This window comes from Lissotriton vulgaris, chromosome 8 (genome assembly GCF_964263255.1).
Source record: "Lissotriton vulgaris chromosome 8, aLisVul1.2, whole genome shotgun sequence".
Lineage (NCBI taxonomy): Eukaryota > Metazoa > Chordata > Amphibia > Caudata > Salamandridae > Lissotriton > Lissotriton vulgaris.
The window spans coordinates 1,486,003,753-1,486,027,629 of record NC_141696.1 but is presented as its reverse complement, the minus strand read 5'-3'; the positions used below and the strand labels follow the sequence as shown (position 1 = coordinate 1,486,027,629).

Genomic DNA, 23,877 nt, shown 5'->3' with positions numbered 1-23,877 from the left:
TGCTTGTACAGCACCTATCCTGAACTCAAGTATTTAAAAATGCGCTCATATGTGATAATAAAGTAAAAGGAGGCTCTGAAATAAATTGTTTGTCTAGGATCACACAATTTGGACAAGCAGGGAAGGCAGTATTGAGTTATCTGGTTTCACATTTTGATTTCAGCCACCAGATGTACATCTTAGACGCTCTCTCCTGTTTTACAGCAAGGTCACTATTTTGTATTTTATTCTTGCCACAGGACCGACACAGACACAGCAGACCCGACTCAGGGCACCCTGACCCAACGAACAGGCCAAGAATGCATTTATTTGAAGTGTGTCACATCGCAAATACACTCTTGAAGCTACGCCCCTGCCTATGTCTACTTCAAATAGATTGTGGATTCTGGCTTACCCCTCTCCTAATCCCAAAAGTGACAGGAGCAGGCGAACTGGAACCACATACACAATTACATCATTCTAAAATTAGACCAGACAGTTTCATAGCAGTGATTGGTCAGCATTTTATAACTGTGCTGATCTGATGCTTCTGCAACTGTCTACATTTCCCCACATGGAATGGTGATATTGTTTGCCTGGTCATGCTCTTTTTTAGATCTTGCTAGAGGCTGCTTTAGCTGTATGCCAGTATAAACTATGTGCAAACTGTCTTGCTACAGTGTCTCTCCTCTGGTCTATCCAGTGCTTAATTTGGAAAACAGTTAAGTGCCAGGGCCCGCGTCAGGATGCTACCACAGCTCGCACCAACCACTGCCCCTGCCAGTACTGCCAACGATGGTACCGACAAAACTACTAACCATCACACTCCTACAAATGTGACATTTCAGACTATTCCAGGACCCCCAAAGCTATAAGAATGGCTGCGGCGGCAGGTATTAGTTACTTTTAATGTATTTTGAATTAATAAACAACTGTTGTACTCATCTCTAAATCAGATAAACAGTGCCATCATGTGGCAAACTGCCATAAGTCCCAGTGTTGAGAAATAATTGCTGGTGCCGGGAACCAGAAACCACCATCACAAATTAAGCACGGGGTGTATCCATATATCTGCATCTCCTCACAACTACAACCAAGTCTTTCCTTGCTCCATGGTCTCGGTCCTAATTCAAGACTTAGGAGTCAATTAGGATGTCGTTCAGAAAGGATCCGAGCGGCATTCGATTAGTTTGAATCTGATTCCGAAGCCTAGTTTCAGACCGGCTCGGAAGCATTTCCGAACGACCGATCACGATGTTCGTAAACCCTTCGGACTGTCCAACTCGGTTCCAATCGACTTTTGGAGTAACCGAGTCGATCGGAACCGACTCGTAAAAGGTTTACGGACCGAGGTTCCGACCGAGCGATAAAGATGTCCGATTAAGACAGCATTTCCAATTGGTTGTTCCGACATAGATCGGCTGTCACAATCTGACTTTGAGGGCCAGTAGCAGGTCCCCCTTCACCCAGGGGCCTCCGAATCAGGGCTGTGGGAGTACCCATGGGTCCCCCCTTTCCAACCATACACAGTGTAGCAGCATCTTGGGGTGCCCCCCACAGGGTGCACGATTTTCCCCGCCCACACCTTTCTTCAATGGGAGGCTGTGTATTTGGTCAGAACACAGGCTCCCATTGAAGTCAATGGGAGTCCGACTGAACAGTGTTGGGAACCATCGTATTTTTTTTTGTAAATATCTTTTTATTGCAGCAATGTCATGAATGCATACAGTATATTCGAGCCATTTCCCTTGTCGCTCAATTGAAGCGCAACTCCCCCACCCCCGCATCACAGAGCCATTCAGCTCACACCCCGGAGGTTGAGCGGCAATACCATGGGGGAAAAAAAACTGCGCTGGAGCATTCTGTATCGGTCCATAACTACCAGGTGGTTGGGAAATGGCAGAGCTGCTTTTCGGTCCTCACGGTCCCTCTTCCGTGCCCCAAGTCCAGTTGAACCAAGAGTCGCTTTTTACCCTTACTGAACATCCATCCCCCACTCCCCCTCAACACTCCCATCCCCGCCTACCCCTCTACCCTCGCCCAGAACCACCCAGAACTGCCCCCCCCGCCCCCGCCCAGACCCCCCACCCCCCCAGGCGTGCCAGAGTACCACCGAACCGAGTTCTCAACCCTCCCAACTAGACCAGATCCGAAGCAGAGCACCAGGATTTATCAGCAACTATTCGTAAGTCACCACATTGGAATGCAAATAGGGGATCAGCAGAGTGGGCCTAAGTCATCCCCCCGTCAGGCGGGCGCACCGCCGGAGCCGGACTATGCACCGGGGTGTCCTCCTCTTCCATGTCCAGGAGCGTGAGATCCAGGACCAGCCCCTCCCACGCCCTGGCCCTCTCCAGTGCCATGTCATTGCCTGCCCTGAGCGCGGCCTGCAGACGAAGCTCACCCTCACACCGGGCCCATTTATGTAGCTCAGCCTTCCAGCGCTCTACCGTGGGGCCCCTGGTCGCCTTCCATTGGGACGTAATGGCCCGTTTCGCCAGGAGGAGCTCCAAATCCAGAAACTTGCTAGTAACCTTGTTTTTTGATGTGTGTGGGAACCAGTGTAGTATGCAGTGTGCCATGGTGAGTTGCAGGTCCCTCTCCGTTACCTCCCTCAGAACCTCCACTACTTCCCTCCAAAAGGACCCCAGCTCAGGACAGGACCAGAACATGTGTTGGAAATCGGCGAGATCCGCCGGGCAACGTGGGCAGGACGCCGAGTGGGCCGGGAAGTATTTATGTAGTTTGTCAGGGGTCAGGTAGGCCCTGTGTAGGACATAAAAGTGCACCAGCTGGTACCTCGCGTTGCGCGTCCCGTTTCGGGCCCCTTCCAGTATGCCATTCCATGCCTCCTCGGAGATCTCAGTCGCCAAGTCAGCCTCCCATTTCGCCTTCAAGGCCAGCAGTGGAGCGACGGACTCCGAGACCATGCGTCGATATATGCACGTGACAGCCTTGACCGTCCCCGCCATCATCACGACGTACTGGCAGCCCAGGGACAGCTGTGTCTCCAACATGCCCGCCCTCCAGTGTTTGCGGATAGCCGCCGTTAATGCCGCGTGAAGGAGGAAGTCCCCTCCCGCCAGCTCAAAGCGGTCCTTCAGGAGGTCGAAGGGCAACATCGCCCCGTTTTCGTACAGGTCGCCCATGGATGACAGCCCTTGCTGGTCCCAACCGTCTAGCCCGCGCCACGAGCCCCCGTGCGGAAGTGCCCCGCAGAGTTTAAGTGGGATCTCAGGTGCGTACGGAACCGTAATACCGCTCCTTCGGCGATATCTGTTCCAGCATTTTCGGGCCGTCGCAAACTCCTGAGTAAGGTGGAAATCTCCCATCGGAAGTCCCAGGACAATCCGGGACAACACCTGGACCGGGCCCGCCGGTTCTCCTGAACCGTCCTCCCCTTTTCTGGCTCTTGCTACCCACTGTGTTAGCCATTGCAGTTGCGCCGCCAGGTAGTAGAGCTCGTAGTCCGGCACTGCCAGTCCTCCATCCGCCCGAGGGCGGAGAAGTGTGGCATGCGCCACCCTGCGCCTGCCCGCCCCCCACAGAAAGCCGATAACCATCGATCTCAGCCGCCGAAAGTAGCTCGCCGGGATCCAGATCGGGAGGGTCCCGAAGAAGTAAAGCAGCCGCGGTAAGGTCACCATCTTGAGTAGCGCCACTCTCCCCATGAGTGACAATGGGAGCGTGCTCCAAAAGTCAAAGTTCCCTTTAGTGTGCCTGATCGCCGATCCGATATTTCCCTCAAGGATATCGGCCCTGTCATGGAAGATCGAGGTGCCATGGTATCGCAGGCTCCTCTCTTCCCACGTCACGCCCTCCGTAGTTTGTGGGCCTGCTCTCCGTGGGCGGGCTGGGAATAGGTGGGACTTCGCCCAGTTCACTCGGAGGCCCGATACTCTGCTCAGCGATTGCAGGAGGGTCTTAGCTCCACGCAGGGAGTCCGCCGAGTTCGCCAGGAACATCAGCAGATCATCTGCATATAATGCGATGTGGTGTACCTGTCCATAGACGTCCAGGCCCTGATACGCCTGGCCCAGCCGGGCTCGCGCTGCAAGGGGTTCGACAGCCAGGGCAAACAGCAGGGGGGAGAGAGGACATCCCTGGCGGGTGCCCCTGCCCACCTTGCACATCTCAGAGATAACTCTCCCAGTTCTGACTTTCGCCGTCGCGTTCTGGTAGAGCAGCATCGTCCAATTTACGAAGCCTTCGCCGAGGCCCAGCGTGCGCAGAACGTGGAAGAGATAAGGCCATTCCAGGCTGTCAAAGGCCTTCTCCATATCGACAGCAAACACCACTGCCTCGTCGCCGTCATAGGTGTCAGCCTCCAGTACATGCAGGAGTCGCCGCACATTAAGCGCCGTATTGCGGGCCGGGATGAAACCCGACTGGTCCGCGTGAACCAGCATGGGCATGTGGGGGAGCAATCGCGTCGCCAAGATCTTGCTTAAAATCTTGTAGTCCAGGTTGAGCATGGACAGTGAGCGGTACGCTGTTCTGTCCCACGGTTGCTTGCCCGGCTTCAGCAGGGGGACGATCAGCGCCTCCCTCGTGGTCGCAGGAAGACAACCCAGCCGCTTCGACTCGTTGTACAGCCACGTCAGCCGGGGCGCAAGGAGATCCGCGTAGGTGAGATAGAATTCCGTAGGGAATCCGTCGGTGCCCGGCGTCTTGTTCCTCGCCATGCTCTTGATGGCGACCCGCACCTCTCTCTCCTCGATCTTGTCCCCGAGCTGCTTCGGGTCCTCCTCTCCCAGTTCCGGCAGGTCGAGACCCTCCATAAAGGCCTGGAATTCCTCCAGCGAAGGGAGGACCCTGCTGCGGTAGAGTTCCTTGTAGTAGTCGTAGAACAACGCGTTGATCCCCTGTTGATCAAATCGCGCCGCCCCCGCGTGGTCCCTGAGCTCAAGGATGACCGAGCTCCGACGAGCCGGATTGGCCAGCCAGGCCAGAAGAGCTCCTGACTTGTCGCGTTCCGAGTGCGCTCGCGTGAGGTAGGCCTTGTAGTCAAAGCACCGGAGGCGCTCCACCGTCGCCGCCACCGCCTCTCGCGCCTCCAGCAGGGCCTTGTGGGTGTCCGGCCGTTCAGGCCTTGCCCTCTCCAGCCCCCGCAGCGTCTCGTCCTCTTTCTCAATTTCCGTTCTCCGCACCCCCGATGACGTCGCAATGCACTGGCCCCGTATCACAGATTTGAAGGCGTCCCATTCCGTCGCAGCCGAGCCCGCCGTGCCTGCGTTCACATGGAAGTAAGCTTCGATGCCCGAGGCAATTGTGGTACGGAAGAGCTGATCGTCTAGTGCCTCAGGGGGGAGTTTCCAAGCCGGGATCCTCGGGCGGATTTGCGACCAGCGCATCCGCACGAGAAGCGGGTTATGGTCAGAGATCGAGCGCGTGAGATACTCACTGTGGCACACTTCTGCGTGCACGTCCTGGGAGCACAGGAAGGCATCTATGCGGACGTGCAACTCATGGAGAGCGGAGAAGAAGGAGTAGTCCCTGTCCGACGGGTGGTTAGCCCTCCAGGAGTCGACCAGTCCCCACTGGCGTTGCCAGGCGGAGCGCGCGAGTGCAAGTCTACCAGCTGGTGCATTCGGCAGGGGGGGGGGGTGAGATCTGTCCAGGGCAACGTCAGCCACACTGTTAAAGTCGCCGCCAGGAGCAAGGGTTCCACTAAGAACGGGGCTAGTTTATTGGACAGTAGAGAGCGAAATGCAGGCTGGTCCACATTCGGGGCGTACAAGCAACCCAGGATAAGGTCCCTCCCATCCAGCTTGCCTCGCACCATTATGTATCTCCCCTCCGGGTCAATTACCTGTTGTGTACACTGAAAGGGTACCCCCGCCCGTATCCAAATGGCCACCCCCCTAGCATAAGCAGAGTAGCCAGTGTGATAGACCTGCCCCCTCCAGCGTCGCTGCAGTGCCTTCCCTTCCTTAGCTAGCAGATGCGTTTCCTGAAGGAAGGCGATGTGTATGCCCCGCCTGACCAGATAGGAGTGGATCTTGTGTCGCCTATGCATCGAGTGCATCCCCCTTACGTTCCATGTGAGACATTTGTAGCCTAAGTCGGATCCCATGGTAGAGTCCACCGTGTCCTATTCGCCCTCTCAGCGACCCCCCCAGCACGCCCAGGTCCCACCCTCGTCCCCCCCCAACTTGCGTAACCAAACTACCCCAACTCCCACACCCCAGGACAGACAACCAACGTGGAAACCCCATCCAAACTCAAGTGTCAAAAGCGTATCACTACAGAATAGGGCTGGGGTGGCAGTGATGCCGGCCCCAGACAGGCCCGAAGCCCCCCGCCCCCGCCCCACCTCCCCCAACAACACTCAGGAGAGATCCCCCAATATCCCGCTCCACTGTAGTCAGGTGTCGTAGCACACCCTATAGGCACTCGGCCTATGGGGTGGGACCCCAATGAGGAAGCATGTCACCAACCAGGTTGGTGAGTGAGGGGTCTTCTTAAAGGACTACTACTGTCCAGTTAACGGTGTTGGGGCACTTTGTGCTTACCTAGCCATACCTAATAGGAAAGAGCAAATTGCTGTTTTCCTCCCCTTTAGGGGGTACACCTTGTAATGAGGCCCAAAAATAAAAAATAAACACATTTTAATTTCTAGTGTAATGTAATTTTTCAAAGAATTACAAATGCTCTTGAAATGAATTTGATCACAAAAGAATATTATAGTCTGACAACATTGAAAGAATCTGGTGCTGGTAACAAGTGGTACTCACTGACTGGGAGAAGGACTGCGGAGATAGCGGGCTTGGACTGCCCTCACATCGCTTTCATCCTCTTCATGTGGGACAACCTGTTCCCCATCGGAGTCTGTGCCGCTTGCCATGGTTATCTGCTAGATGTGCCTAAAAAAGGAAATCAATAACATTAGAAAACATGTTGCAAAACTACTCCAATAGCTGCCAGCAAATTCAGGAATCTGATGGTTTAACTGGTCAGGATTGACTTTGATACTGCTCTGGCCAGTGTTATATGTGGTTCATATTAGTAAACTACTGTGTCTGTCTGTTAATACCAACTTTTGATCCATTGACTCAGTGAGATTCTGTGGAATTCCAGGAATGGGCATAAATAGGCACATTGTGTTACTTGTGCTTTGCTTTATCGCAGGAGCTCATTTTACGCTGAAGGCCGCAGCTTCATGAGTTGATTTTGCTGTCGCTTCAGTAGATCTTCTACTTGCGCAGCAGCTTTCTGACCGCAAGCGGTCACGACCGCCTGCATTGGGGAAATCTCACTGGGTGCCCCCCTTGCAACTGAAACTCGTGCTCTCACTTACCAACTTACCTTTTTTTAGCTGTGTGGGAGAAAAATGCTCGCCATGCGGTGGATGGTGGAATTTGGATGAAACTCTGCATTACAAGCGTAACGCTGAGTGGAAAAAAATTCCATCAGTTCTACCGCCCATCCCTACAATTAAGGCATATTTGATTTCTGTGATACTTATAAATTAAGTTCCAAACCTTTAGTGTGAAATATTTGCAAAATATGTCAGTGCAGAATAGAAAAAATATTCCTGCATGGTGTTCTAATGCACCTTAATACATGTATCCCAATTTTTAAAATGGAGACTGCATTTCTTCACTATTCCTCTTGCTCTGTAATTGCTGTGCTTCCCAGGTCTGCTGTTCTGGACAGTTGTGGGCACTGTCTTTTTGAGGGTGAGTGAGTGTTTGTGTGAGTTTAACACACCTGTCTATCAATAAAATTGATCTTCAGACATTTTTTGTTTGCAGATGACACCTTGATGCTTAGGCCAAGCTACCAAGAGTGAGTCAATGTGCTTCTTACAGAAACCAGACTATCTATGTGGAGCAGAATGTTTGGGAACTGTGGGGGGTAAGACACAGAGCACATCAGGACTTTAGTCTATCTTCCTTGTGTGTTTCATTTTGAAAAAGCTAGTATTTAGCAGAAAGTTCTGGTTAGCCTAAAAAGGCAATTTACATAGTCCAGGAGAAATTACAATGCCACTCTCCCAAAGAGAGAACAAATGAAATGGCATTCTAAGAATTGTCAGCTGGTTGAAGAAGCTGTGGCAAACTGCTGAGCTGATAAAGTAATGGCAGACCCAATCAACAGGCCCAAGCATCTAAAGTAATGTCAGACTCTATCAACAGCCCCAAGCATGTAAAGTAATGGCAGACTCAATCAACATCCTCAAGTAAATAAAGTAATGGCAGACGCAACCAACATTCCTAAGTAAATAAAGTATGGCAGACTCAATCAAGAGTCCTAAGCATCTAAAGTGATGGCTGATTCAATGAACAGCCCCCAGCATCTAACGTGATGGCTGATTCAATCAACAGCCCCAAGCTTCTAAAGTAATGGCAGACTCAATAAACATGCCTAAGCATCTAAAGTAATGACAGACTCAATTAACATGCCTAAGCATCTAAAGTAATGGCAGACTCAATCAACATGCCTAAGCATCTAGAGTAATGGCAGACTCAATCAACATGCCTAAGCATCTAGAGTAATGGCAGACTCAATCAACATCCCCAAGCATCTAAAGTAATGGCAGACTCAATCAACATCCCCAAGCATCTAAAGTAATGGCAGACTCAATCAACATCGCAAGCATCTAAAGTAATGACAGACTCAATCAACATCCCCAAGAATCTAAAGTAATGGCAGACTCAATCAACATCCCCAAGAATCTTAAGTAATGGCAGACTCAAGTAATGGCAGATTCAATCAACATCTCAAAGTATCTAAAGTAATGGCAGACTCGTCTAACAGCCCCAAGTATCTAACGTAATGGTAGACTCAATCAACATCCCGAAGAATCTAAAATAATGGGAGACGCAACCAACATCCCCAAGTATCTAAAGTAATGACAGACTCAACCAACATCCCCAAGTACCTAAAGTAATGACAGACTCAATCAACATCCCCAAGAATCTAAAGTAATGGCAGACTCAATCAACATCCCCAAGAATCTAAAGTAATGGCAGACTCAATCAACATCCCCAAGCATCTAAAGTAATGGCAGACTCAATCAACATCCCCAAGTAAATAAGGTAATGGCAGACTCTATCAACATCCCCAAGCATCTAAAGTGATGGCAGACTCAATCAACATCCCCAAGCATCTAAAGTGATGGCAGACTCAATCAACATCCCCAAGTAAATAAGGTAAAGGCAGACTCAACCAACATCCCCAAGCATCTAAAGTAATGGCAGACTCAATCAACATCCCCAAGTAAATAAGGTAATGGCAGACTCAACCAACATCCCCAAGCATCTAAAGTAATGGCAGACTCAATAAACATCCCCAAGTAAATAAGGTAATGGCAGACTCAATCAACATCCCCAAGCATCTAAAGTAATGGCAGACTCAATCAACATGCCTAAGCATCTAAAGTAATGGCAGACTCAACCAACATCCCCAAGCATCTGAAGGGATGGTAGACTGAATCAACTGTCCCAAGCATCTGAAGGGATGGCAGATTCAATCAACTGTCCCAAGCATCTGAAGGGATGGCAGACTCAATCAACAGCTCCAAGCATCTAAAGTAATGGCAGACTCAATCAACAGCTCCAACTATAAAAAGTAATGCCCAACTCAATCAACATCCCGAAGTATCTAAGGTGACGGCAGACTCAATCAACAGTTCCAAGCATCTGAAGTGACAGCAGAGACAAGAAACATCCCAAAGCAGCTAAAGTGATGGCAGACTCAATGAACATCTTCAAGCATCTAAAGTAACAGCAGACTGAATCAACAGTCCCAAGCATCTAAATGGATGGCAGACTCAATGAACTGTCCAAAGCATCTAAAGTAACAGCAGACTCAACCAACATCCCCAAGTAAATAAGGTAATGGTAGACTCAAGCACACATCCCCAAGCATCTAAAGTAGTGGCAGACTCAATCAACTGTCCCAAGCATCTAAAGGGATGGCAGACTCAATCAACATCCCCAATCATCTAACGTAATGGCAGACTCAATGAACATCCTCAAGTATCTAAGGTGATGGCAGATTCAATCAACATCCCAAAGTATCTAAAGTAATGACAGACTCGTCTAACAGCCCCAAGTATCTAACGTAATGGTAGACTCAATCAACATCCCCAAGAATCTAAAATAATGGGAGACGCAACCAACATCCCCAAGTATCTAAAGTAATGACAGACTCAACCAACATCCCCAAGTATCTAAAGTAATGACAGACTCAATCAACATCCCCAAGAATCTAAAGTAATGGCAGACTCAATCAACATCCCCAAGAATCTTAAGTAATGGCAGACTCAAGTAATGGCAGATTCAATCAACATCTCAAAGTATCTAAAGTAATGGCAGACTCGTCTAACAGCCCCAAGTATCTAACGTAATGGTAGACTCAATCAACATCCCCAAGAATCTAAAATAATGGGAGACGCAACCAACATCCCCAAGTATCTAAAGTAATGACAGACTCAACCAACATCCCCAAGTACCTAAAGTAATGACAGACTCAATCAACATCCCCAAGAATCTAAAGTAATGGCAGACTCAATCAACATCCCCAAGAATCTAAAGTAATGGCAGACTCAATCAACATCCCCAAGCATCTAAAGTAATGGCAGACTCAATCAACATGCCCAAGTATCTAAAGTATGGCAGACTAAATCAACATCCCCAAGTATCTAAAGTAATGACAGACTCAATCAACATCCCCAAGAATCTAAAGTAATGGCAGACTCAATCAACATCCCCAAGTATCTAAAGTAATGGCAGACGCAACCAATACACCCAATGGAAGTGACATCATGGTCCTGTTGATGCCGGCATCACAGGAAGTGACATCAAATGCCATTTGACCCTGATAACATTCCAGCAAGGATTGCGACATTGCTCCTGACACTGATGAAATCACAAGAAGACATTTTGTAATGAAGGCCGTTTACTGAAATGCATTGTGGTTGATTATTGTCTAACAGGTTAAGCAAACTATTTGCAGATTCATAACATGTTTAAAAACAAATTTTCTCCGAATTTAAGTGGTTAAATACATTCTTCAAAACGTGTTTTTTCTAAGCATTATGTTACGTTTTTGGTTTTCTTTTGTTTCTCCTCTGCGAAATATTCTTATTACATAAGGAGGCTTTGGGACGACTGACACCTTTTCCCAGCAGAGGATGAGTGAATGAGAGAAAATAATTTGAGAGATAATCATTGAAAATATTTTACCAGTTTTCAAAATGACTTAAAAGGAAATCACTATAGACAACATGGTAATCAAGATGTCCCTTTTACTGAACAATGTTTTTATTTTGGTCTCTTTGAAGGAAAGCTCACTTACAAACTGTATAAACGCTTTTAGTTCACCTAAGATCTCCTTCACAACAAGTACTATGGGCTGGAGTAAAACAGTGATAGACTGGCACAGAGGCAGGGGTCACTAGAAGGGTGCCACTGGCTGCCAGCAGGGGCACAGGGGTCGCAGCTGCTTCTTCTGGCAACCCCTAATTGTCATCCATAGGCGTGCACCCACCCTTGCCTTCCGTACCCCCGTCTTCTCTCAAGATCATTGTATCCCCTTACCTCCACTTTCAGTATTCTTTGTTACAACAAACCAGGCCCTCAACAAACACTGTATCTTGCCGCCTCTGGGTTGGCAGGTCTGTTTACAAGAGATCTGCCATCACCCCCTTCCACCCACCGCATTTCATTCATACCTTCAAGATCAGGGTTGACCCAGAGGTCACCCCCTCTCCAGCTGCCTCACCACACTGACAATACCACCTCCATGAGCTGTTCCAGACCCTCATGGAGGGGGCTGGAATGTTCATCAACAGAGCCTCACCTCTGCACCATCAGTAGCCTTCAGTGCTCCCACAACCTCACTCAGACACACTGCTATCACAATCATCCTCCCTGTGAGGATTCACCCAGCACCACCTACACCTTGTGGCCACCTGTACACTCTCCTTGACTGCTCCTCCTAGGTCCTTTGTGATTACACCTTAGAACTGGACCATCAGCAGGCCGTCCGCGTCAGCTAATTCCTATCAAAATCTCTCACTCTCAGATGGCAAGCCATGTAACACAGGAGTAGCCAGAAAAATAAAATACCTCCCACTTTGAGCCCTATCCTGGATGACTTGAGTGTATGGGGCCAGGCACTTGTTCGGTCGATTTGCTGTGGTAATCCTGAAAACAGTGAAGCCAAATGTTGCCTTTTACACCGGCATTATCAATGAATCTGCTCATCCATCAATCTACCTATCTTTCTTTCTGTCCTTCCTTCTATCACCCATCCTTCCTTTGCTTCATGCACCCATCATTCCATCCATCCATCCTTCGATTGATCCATCCCTCTCTTCATCCACCCATCAGCATTTCTTTTATCTATCAACCATCCTTACTTCAGTCTATCCTTTCCATTATTCCATTCTTCTCTCCATCATTTCACCCATCCATCCACCTCTCATCCACCCATCCCTTCCTTTCTCAACCCACCACTTTTCCAACAATTCATCCACCCATCTCTCCATTAATCCATTCCTCTACACATACCTCCCTTCGTTTTTGCTTTTGCCCTCTCTTGTTGCAATTGTCCCCTCCCCCCCACAGCTACATCATGCTATTCCCCATCAGTGTGTCCAACTGAATTCCAAATAAACCTAGGCCACATTTTAAAGTTTTAATGTCAGACACCCCGTCTTGTGGCACACCCTGCCTCATCCCCCTTCCTCAAGCTATTAAACTTGGGGACTCGTGACACCCCTGCCATGGAATCTCATCTCGATTTTATCACCACAAAGTAATTTCCCTCATCATCAACCCCTCCACCTCCAATCACTCAAAAATCCACAAGACCATTAACTTTCCACCGCTCCCTGCTTCTGCTGCTAAAACACTCACCACCTCAACAAGGAAGATCCATTCAGCCCCATATGGAATGATCCCAGGCACTTCTCAGCTATCTCTTCTGCAACGCCTTCAGTAGCACAATCTCAATTTTCTTCCATTTCCACTAACTCCAACTAACTTACACCAAGACTCATGCCAGTAATTCTGCCACTTCCACCTCTGCAGGCAGAGGAACTACTGCATCCTGGAAACCTCTGTGTGCACAAACAGGTCCTTGGTACTCTTATCGCCACCCATCATTCACCTGCATCGGTTTTGAATCTTGATCTTATATCCCCTCTTAAATCCACTCTCCCCGAATGTATTCATAACTATCAGTTGCCTCTCTTCCTGTCCTTACCTCTGCAACCATCGCCTTACCTAAGCCTACCCCTAGATGATTAGGAACAAGTTCAGCGCATTCCCTATGCCCTTCAACCACCCTCTTATTCATCACCCGCTATCATCTCTCACACACTCAAACTCCCACTCTGTGGCGTAGGAAGGGGGTGCAGTAGGTGCGGGACGCCCCATTTGTCATCACTGAGGGAGGCGACAAAATGTCACTGAGGGGGGTGACAAATGGCAAAAATATGTGTAACTATCTTTTTTTCCTTATTTTAATAATTTCAATGTGGGCGGGGAGTGACAAGAAATCTTCCGCACTGGGTACCACCTGCCCTTGCTATGACACTGCTCCCACTCACCTCAGGAACTGAGATCCATACTCAGATCATCTGACCAGCTGTGTGCCCAATCCAACCCTTGCAGCCCACAAAATAATAAACCCTGTAGTCCTCCTCAGTTCTGTGACAGTACTCCCCAGAGTCTTCTGCTCTTTGACTGTTGAATGTATTATGTCTATTGTCCCTCCCTCCCATGCAGCTCCTTTCCCTTAACTTCAGTTTTCTCTAATTGGCTTGTATTTAATCCACTCTCTCTCTCTCTCCTCAGTCAAGCCACAGACCCCCCTGCCATCTGGGCTTCCACCGAGTTCTCGCCACTACCAATGAGCCCACATACTATTTCCAACTTTGCAGCTTCTGGTCTTTATAATCCTATGCCGATAGTTTTCTTGTTGATTTTTATGCTGTCATTGACACTAGTAACCCCCTACCGAGTTAGCCACCCTACCATGCCTGGATATCACAACTCGATAGCATGCTACTGACCCTAGCATGCTTAGGCATCACAATCATGCTAGCCTGCCTGGGCATAACAAGCACCCTACCATCCTAGCCACCCTAGCCTGCCTGGGCATCACGACTCCGTACCATGCTACCGACCCTAGCATGCCTGGGCATCATAATCATGCTACCATGCTAGCCACCCTAGCATGCCTGGGCATCACAACCACTTTACTGCGCTAGCCACCCCAGCATGCCTGGGCATCACAACCACACTACCGTGCTAGCCACCCTACCATACCTGGGCATCACAAACACTCTACCATGCTAGTCACCCTAGCATGGCTGGGCATAACAACCACCCTACTGTTCTAGCCACCCTAGCAGTCACAGTTTTTAGAAGCTAATCATAAGCTAGATGATGTACAATTTGGGTTTCGTCCAGCTCATGGAACGGAAACCACCTTAGTGACAGTCATCGACGAACTTAGAATGCGAGCTGACACAGGCCAATTGGTTATACTAGTGTTACTAGATATGTCAGCCGCATTCAATACGTAAATCATAACATCCTTCTAAATAGACTTACGGGTGTCGGAATAAAGGGAATGGCACTGAATTGGTTTCAATCATATCTGTCGGGTAGACAACAAGCAGTGGCTATACCTCACTTTCTGTCCAAATACATGCTCATCCAGCATGGTGACCCTCAGGGATCTGCAATTAATCCAATTCCATTCAATATATATTTGCGCCCACTCATCTCTATTATCAAATCTTGTGGAATAGAATTAGTGAACTATGCAGATGATACACAACTTGTTTTCTCAATGGAAGGAAATCATGCAGTATCACTCAACAGATTCCACAAGTGTATGCGAAGGACTGCAAATTGGCTTAAGGACAACTCCTTACAATTTAATGGAGGTAAGACAGAAATTGTGTACTGTACAGCAAACAAAATCCCTCGTCTACTCCCAGCCAATTTCTGGCCTACCCCAACAGTAAAACCACTAATTACATCTAAGACAGTGCGTAATCTGGGGGGGATGTTTGACAATAGTTTACAGCTAGACTCCCAAGTGAATAAAACATTTGGTACCTGTCTGTCACTGATTAAAGCACTACAGAAAATAACTCAGCTGTTGCCAATCCCCGCCAGGGCGCAGGTGGTGAGAAGTGTCATCTTGAATCGGCTAGACTACTGTAATGCTCTGCTACTTGGCGCACCAAATTCTCTGATAAAGAAGCTTCAAAGAATTCAAACAAAAGCTGCCAAGTTAGCTTTAAAGAGACAGAGTAGGTCCTCTGCTTCTTTTTCCCTTAAAGATCTCCATTGGCTACCGATTTTGCAAAGAATACAGTTCAAATCACTTTGCATCGTCTTCAAGGCAGCACATGGAATGGGACCTAGATCATTGCAGAGTAAATTCACTTGGTATACCCCACCCAGAAACCTTCGTTCATCAACAGCAAAGCTGGTGAGCATATCTAGATTTAGAAACCAGGATCGGAGGCAAGGCATTCAGCTCTGCAGCTATGCGGCTGTGGAATGAACTCCCAGCCGATCTAAGCCAAACAGAGGGTCTTTTGCACTTTAGAAAAAAGCTAAAAACGTGGCTCTTCCCTAGGGCATAATTGGAAACCAGCCATTGCTCTGAATAATTCCGTTTGGTATGTTTGTTCATATGCGCAGTGGAATGTAGGGTAATCTTAGCGCCAGGATACCCGTGGGGTGATAGTGCGCTTTATAAATCTATTTTACATTACATTACATGCCTGGGCATCACGGCCATTACACCCTGCTAGCCACTCTAGCATGCCCGGGCATCACAACCATGCTAGCTCCCCTAGCATGCCTGGGCATCACAACCACCCCACCGTGCTAGCCACATTAGCATGCGTGGGAATCACAACCACCCCACCGTGCTTGCCACATTAACATGCCTGGGAATCACAACCACCCCACCGTGCTAGCCACATTAGCATGCCTGGGCATTATAACCACCCCACCGTGCTAGCCACCATAGCCTGCCTGGCCAACACATATCGTGCTACCAACCCTAGCCTGCCTGGGCATCACAACCATGCCAGCTGCCCTAGCATGCCTGGGCATCACACCTGTGGGCTCACTGTACCCCTCAAATAAAGTCTGCATAACAGGAAAACACACTAAATTGTGGATTAGAGATGATGGGAACTTTACTAGCTTTACTAGCGCTGAACTTTCCACATTTACTTGTACTCTCATAGCGTAGTGTTGCCTTGTTAATATTATTTGCCTGAAGCTTATTTGCCTTGTGCTGCCCTGCTCGCTGCTCCGCTTTACTAGTGCTGAACTTTCCACATTTACTTGTACTCTCATAGCGCGATAACCCCCGGCGCTGTTCTCTGCCCTCCCCTCCGCTGCCATTTTGGTTGTTGTTGTTGTGCTCGGTCAGCGTCCTCGTAAGCCCGCCCCGCCTCCCAGCTGAGCCGCCCTCGCCCCTCCCCTTTCCCACCATCCATATATGACAGAAGTCCATGCGTGCAGCGTCCACGCGCAGCGTTCGCGCCCCATTCGCGCCGAAGGTGCGCCAAAGGTAAGCCCGTCTACGCCCGTCCGCGCCTGGACCGCGCCCAGCGCCAGACCCCCTGGTCTCCGCAATGCCCAGCCTTCCCGTATTACTTATGACGCCTCCACCCTCCTAGCTCTTAACCCCGGACGATTCTCCAACTGCACCCAAGCCGCCCCTGGACACACCCATGGACCCTTCTCCTGCAATTCATGCAAGTCCGACGGCACCAAGACCAATTCCTCATCCTCGAACACCAAACAGAGCTCCGACACTAACCACCTTAAATGCATCCTGCTCAACACCCGATCGGTCCACAGACACGCCATCGACCTCTGGAATCTACTAGACACCATCTCCCCGGACGTCGCCTTGTAAATGTAAATGTAGTTGAGCTTATATAGCGCACAGCTACCCGCAGAGGGTGTCCCGGCGCTTGCTTAGGGAACCCGTCCTGATATTCCCCTGTGTGATAGCCCCAGCGGGTATCCACAAGGTGAAAGTCAGGCATCCCGCCGCGAGGGGCCGCTGTGGAGATTAAGCAAGCTATTGCCCAGAGTCGCAGAGTGTGAACCCATGAGTCGAGAAGGCACCGGAGCGAGAATTATCGAGTCCGTGGAATTTTTTAGCCCAAGACCCGCCGAGGCGGGGAATTGAACCCTGGTCCAGGACCGATCTCAGCTTCTGGGTCTGCCGCCTCTAACCCCTGAGCCACACTTCTCCTTCCTTACAGAAACATGGATGAACGCCTCCTCAGCCCCAGACATCACCATTGCCATCCCAGAAGGTTACAAGATCATTCATAAGGACCGCGTCAAGCACAAAGGAGGAGGCATTGCCATGGTCCATAAGAATTCCATCCGCATCTCTACCAGCTCAGACGTCAACGTCTCTAGCGCCGAACACCTTCATTTCCAGATCCACACCGACCCCAAGACCACACTCAGAGGCACCCTCCTCTACCGACCTCCAGGATCCCGCGCACAATTCAGTGACGACATCACCGACTTTATCACCCCTCACGCTCTCCCCTCCAAGGAATACATTCTACTTGGAGACCTCAACTTCCACCTGGATAAGAGCTTCGACTGCAACACCACCACCCTCCTGGACAATCTCGCCAACCTCGGACTCAAACAAATTGTTAATACCCCCACCCACATCGCAGGTCACACACTCGACCCCATCTTCACCTCCAGCAAACATATCTCCTTCAGTCACACCACAACTCTACACTGGACGGACCACAGCTGCGTTCACTTCACCTACAATAAGTCCACAACTCACAACCTCCCTCAACCCACCCTACGAAGAAACTGGAACAAAATCACCATCGACCAGATCTCCTCATCGCTGCTTCAAAACCCCCTTGTCCACACCTCAAACCCCGACCAAGCAGCTATTAACTTCACCCAATGGCTATCCAACAGCGCCGACATCCTAGCACCGTTGAAAAAACGTCAAACCAAACTAGGCAGCAAAAACGCCTCCTGGTTCAACGATGATCTTAAAAAATCTAAGAAGCTCTGTCGCTCCCTCGAGAAAGCCTGGAAAAAAGACCCAAACACCAGCACCAGGGACGCATTCAAAAACGCCACCCGCACACACCACCAACTGATCCGGACAGCCAAGAAAGGCGCATTCAAAGACAGACTAGATAACAACGCCCACAACAGCAAGGAATTATTCAACATTGTCAAAGAATTTACCAACCCCTCCGCCAACTCCAACGACATCACTCCCTCGCAAACCCTTTGCGACTCCCTAGCTTCGTTCTTCCACGACAAAATCGCAGACATCCACAACAGCTTCGACAACCAACCTGGAGACCAACCCAACCAACCTTCTGCCGTACCCTCACCCCCCTTGAACATCCTCAATGACTGGAACCCTATCTCCACTGAGGACACCGTCCGCCTGATGAATTCCATTCACTCAGGATCCCCAACAGACCCATGCCCTCACCACATCTTCAACAAAGCAGACTCCATCATAGCGCCACACCTCCGAGACGTCATCAACTGCTCCCTCAACTCCGGCACCTTCCCAGAAAGCTGGAAACACGCCGAACTCAGCGCCCTTCTGAAAAAACCCACAGCTGACCCCACCGAACTCAAAAACTACCGACCCATCTCGCTCCTACCATTCCCGGCCAAAGTTATCGAGAAAGCTGTCAACAACCAGCTCGCCGCCTTCCTCGAAACCAACAAATCCCTCGACCCTTCACAGTCCCGCTTCCGAGCCAAACACAGCACGGAGACCGCCCTCATCGCCGCAACAGACGACATCCGAACTCTACTGGACAATGGAGACACAGTCGCCCTCATCCTCCTCGACCTCTCCGCAGCCTTCGACACAGTCTGCCACAGCATCCTTCTACAGCGCCTCAGAAACATCGGAATCCAAGGAATAGCACTGGAATGGATCACTTCGTTCCTTGCCGGAAGAACCCAGAGAGTCTGCCTCCCACCATTCAAGTCAGAGGCCACTGAAGTCATCTGCGGCGTGCCACAAGGATCCTCACTCAGCCCCACCCTCTTCAACGTATACATGAGTCCCCTCGCGACCATCGCTCGCCAACACAACCTCAACATCATCTCCTACGCAGATGACACCCAACTGATCCTCTCACTCACCAAAGACCCTAATACCGCTAAAACCAACCTTCGGGAAGGAATGAAAGAAGTAGCTGAATGGATGAAGCATAGCCGTCTAAAACTTAACTCAGATAAAACAGAAGTCCTTATCTTAGGAACCTCCTCCTCCGCCTGGGATGACTCCTGGTGGCCAAAGGCTCTTGGAAAAGCACCCATCCCGACGGATCACGCACGGAACCTGGGCATCATTTTAGACTCCTCACTCTCGATGTCCAGGCAGGTCAACGCCGTCTCATCATCTTGCTTCAACATTCTTCGCATGCTCAAAAAAACATTTCGCTGGATCCCCACCGAAACCAGAAAACCGGTCACCCATGCACTGGTTACAAGCCGCCTGGACTACGGAAACACCCTATACGCCGGCACCACCGCAAAACTCCAGAAAAAACTCCAACGCATCCAGAACGCATCAGCCAGACTAATACTCGACATCCCACGTAAAGACCACATCTCCAGTCACCTGAAAAAACTCCACTGGCTCCCCGTCAATAAGAGGATCACTTTCCGCCTCCTAACCCACGCACACAAATCACTTTACGAACTCGGACCCGATTGCCTCAACACTCGACTTTCCTTCTACACCCCCCCCGCCAGCTACGTTCCTCCTGCCAAGCCCTTTCTACCGTGCCTCGCATCAATAAAACCACCATGGGAGGTAGATCCTTCTCCTACCTGGCCGCTAAAACCTGGAACTCACTCCCCACTCACCTTCGTCTCACTCAGAACCATCTAGCATTCAGAAAGCAACTTAAAACCTGGATATTCGGCAAGTAATCCCCCCACCCTTCATCAAGCACCTTGAGACCCTCTGGGTATGTAGCGCGCTATATAAATTCTTTTGACTTGACTTGACTTGAAACATCTATGAGGCAATGTGTCCCCAGAGATAAGACTCAAAAAAGGATCGAAAATACTCAAGTGCAGTACAGAGATTGGAAAATGCAGAAGCAGCAGCAAATGCATTAAAATACATAGAAAAGAATTTGCCACCATGGCTCCCAATAATAGGAATAATACAAAATAATGAGTAGTAAGACATAGAGTAAGTCTCAAATGTACAGCAAATCAGTGAAAGGTCAGACAGCATTCCTGGAGGCACAGGACGGTCTTCATGGCACACCCCTATTTACAAGACTTCAGATACAGTTTTCCAGCATAGAAATGTGTCATGCCCCCCCAAGTAGGACAGGAGCCTGGAGTAGTATTCAACACGTCTTTATTCATGGCTATCCTACTCTTAACTAACTTCCCATTCCCCGTTTCCTGCTCCTCCCTTTCCTGCTCCTCCCACGAGTCTATCCTCAAACACTAGACTGCTACACACGACATGACATCTCCCCCTTTCTTAACAAAATAGTCATCTTCAACTTGTTCGTAGTTTCTTGACTGTCCACAAACAGATCTGCGGGAGTCCGCAGGGGTCATAAACACATTGCCGTTCCAGGCTTAGACTCAGTCAGCTTCTCAGGCGCTAGCAAGGTATAGTCTATTGAGGCACTGCTTTGTGCAAGCTGCTGTCAGCTGCCTCGACAAGGGTATCCTTGACTGCGGGAGTGTGCCTTTGAAAGTACGAAGTATTGTGTGTGGTCTTCTGGTTCTCTGATTCGTTGCGGGCTTCAATAGTCTTCTGGGTTATCCACCCATTTACAGATTCTGACTCGATCGTGGCTGCTTTGTGTGAGACGACATTTGGTGACTCAGCTCGATAGCGGCAATCTGTCTTTCTTGGTAGTTCTCATTCGACTGACGCTCGATCTCCTTCAGGAGTGGACGGTGTTCTGGTTCTCTTCCGAGCATCTGTACGAGATCTTACTCCCTTCTGTCTCTTTGAGCCGGGGGCAGTATTGTCCTCTTGTTTCGAGTCGTGCATACCAGTCAGCAGGGCACTGTCTGACGTGGGTGACCCGGTTTGGTCTCGGGACTCATTTGTTGGCCCTGTGTCCTCTTGTTGCGAGTCGTGCATATCAGTCAGCAGGGCGCAGTCTGCTGGAGATACTTCGTTGTGTCTTTCCGGCAGTCTTGACAGGAGTATCGCTTCTTGTGATGTGGCTGTCGATGGCTCCGCTAGATGTCGGCTGTCCGTATTCTTTTGTAATTCTTGCTTGAGTGACAATTGATCTCTTACATGTGTGTCCGTTATTTTGGTTTTCTTCCGAGCGCCTGCATGCACTTCTATTTCTCGTTGTCTTATTCGGTCAGGGGCAACACTGTCCTCCTGTCCGTGGACAGGCATACCAGACAACCTAGGTGCACGTTTCCCTTCTGACTGATGATGATGACCTCTCTTTCCCAACGTGTTGGCCCTTCTGGGTGGGGTGACTGGGTGGTCTTTTCCCGCCCAGCGGGTACAGTCGCCTGCATCCGTGCTTCTTCGGTGCCCCTTTTGCGTAAGCCTTGCTGACCCCTTCAAAGGTGACGGTATATTCTTCACGTCATGATGTTCCTGGGGCTGACATGGCATGTTGTTTTGTGGGGAGTTCAGGCATTGCGGGTTGTTGGCCTGAGGTGTGTTGCTTTGGACAGGGAAGACGGTCTTTGCTTCCACTGTGTTTTCAGGTGGTGGACACCGTGACTGTTGTCGGTACCAGGATTCCGTTGATCTAAGTGATCGTCCAGACATGCTTTCTGAATCGGTCGATGACGCACTCCTGGAGTCGATGCTGTCAAGGAGACACTCTTCTGGGTGCATCTCTTGAAGTGTCGATGACACGCTCTTGGAGTTGATGCTGTCGAGGAGACACTCCTCTAGGTGCATCTCTTGAAATGTCTTTTGTGTTATTGCTGTGACGGGGTTGTTTGCTAGCCACGTATTTACTTCCTTGGTTTAGTCTTGGAACATTCGACTCTTCTCTGTTTTCTCCTGATCACAGATGGCTTGAGCGTATGCGTCTTGAGTTGTTCGAGTGTGTGTGTATATCGGTTTCTGGAGATGGCGTGGCTTGTCCCCTCGCCTGTGTTTGGTCCTTTCCTCATAACCGTTGAGTTGACTGTCGTCGGTCTCCTCTGTGTGGTCTGTGTCTCTGCTTGATAGTTCACCAGAGTAGTATGTTAGTTTCTGGATATAACATGACTTGTCCCCTTGCCGGTGTTTGGTATTTTCGTCATGACTGTTGAGTAGATTGTCTTCGGCCTCCTCTGTGTGGTCTGTGTCACTGCTTGATATGTCTCCGGAGTAGTGTGTTGAGCGACTTCTCGACGTTATGTCAATCTGGTTGTCACAATTCCTGGTTGTCCCAGTCTTTCGTACACCCTTAATCATTGTCCTTTGTGTTGGTGACTCAGGGAGTTCCTTGTCACTTTGTCTCTCATGGTATCTTGTCTCTGGTCCGCTGTCACTTCGTCTTTCATGATATCTTGCCTCTAGTCCGCCTTCGCCCTCCCTCTCTCGGGTTTTGTTTGTCTCCTGGGCTTTCCTCGTGGACATGGGGGATGTCTCCTTTCTTCTCTTTTTGTTTCCTGCTTCCCTGCCACTTTGTCTCTCATGGTATCTTGCCTCTAGTCTGCTTTCACCCTCCCTCTCTCGGGTTTTGTTTGTCTCCTGGATTTTCCTCGCGGACATGGGGAATGTCTCCTTTCTTCTCTTTTTGTTTCCTGCGTCCTGGTGGAATTCTTTGGATGCTTCCCTCGCTGTGACCCGCTCTCCAACTTCGGCTCTCCTGATGATCTCCTTTAGCGAGAACCGCCCTTGAATGATCTTGCGCTTGGTGTCGGGCTTTGAACAGCCTTCAATCACCCGCAGTCGGATTGCATCTTCATTTGTGAAAGTGTCGAAGTGGCAACATTTCACTAGACGTTGCAGCCAGGTAATGAAGCTTGGTAAGAATTCTAATGGTTCCTGCCGTGCTGCGTTGAAAGCAAGGCGTTCATGATCCACGTCTTCCTTTGTGTAGAAATGAGCGAGTAGCGTCTCTCTGAGTCCCCTATATGTCTCTGTGTCCTTTGCTGAAAATGTTTTGATTAGGCGTCGGCCTTCGTGACCCACCAGCTGAAGCAATAGTAGTCGACGTCTGCTATCCCTCCGCTCACCGGTTGTTGTGAGGAATTCGTCCAACGACTCCAGCCACCTTGACCATTCGGGACCTAAACAGTGGTCACTGGTCTGTGCCACTGGAGGAGGTACTCCGATGCAGGGGTTGGGTTTATGCGTGTCCTTCCTTACTGGCATGATGGTGGAATGCGCAAGCTTCAGTTGGAAGGACTTGGTTTCTTGAGATCAGCTTGGTCGTCACTCGCCCGTTGGCTGTATGTTTCTTTGTTCGTAATTGTTGCGTTTGATTGTTTGTATTTGCTTGTGCTTGTTATGTTAGAATTTGCATTAGCTTTTGTTCGTTGCTTTTAAGGCTTGCATTTGCTTGGGTTTGTTGCTTCACAAATTTGCCTTAGCTCGTGCTTGTTGTGTTCGGGGTCCGTATTTGCTTGTGTTTGTTAAATTCGAGGTTTTTTGTGTTGGCTTGTGCTTGTCGTGTTTACCGTTGCCTTGACTTGCGCTTGTCGCTAAAATCGCTTCGATACATCATACTTTGCATATGTTCGTTTGCTTGTTCAGCCGCTTGTATTGACTTGTGCTTGTTGTTTGTACACCTTATTTATTGCATTTATCAGTGCTTGTTTATCCTGTGTATCAATGCTTGTTTCCAGGTTTTTTTTTTTCTTTTCAGTGCTCATTTCCCAAACCCTGCTTGCCTGACTTAAAGATGGC

At 49.5% G+C, this 23,877-nt stretch overlaps 1 protein-coding gene across 1 annotated transcript in view; it reads right to left on the bottom strand.

The window, feature by feature from the left end:
• The window catches only part of STYXL2 (serine/threonine/tyrosine interacting like 2), a 137,295-nt gene that overhangs the window by 79,934 nt on the left and 33,484 nt on the right, over positions 1 to 23,877 (bottom strand). The window contains exon 2 of the mRNA XM_086935543.1: positions 6,717 to 6,845. Coding sequence (XP_086791669.1) covers positions 6,717 to 6,826 — 110 coding nt within the window. The 5' untranslated portion in view covers positions 6,827 to 6,845. The remainder of the gene's footprint in view (positions 1 to 6,716; positions 6,846 to 23,877) is intronic.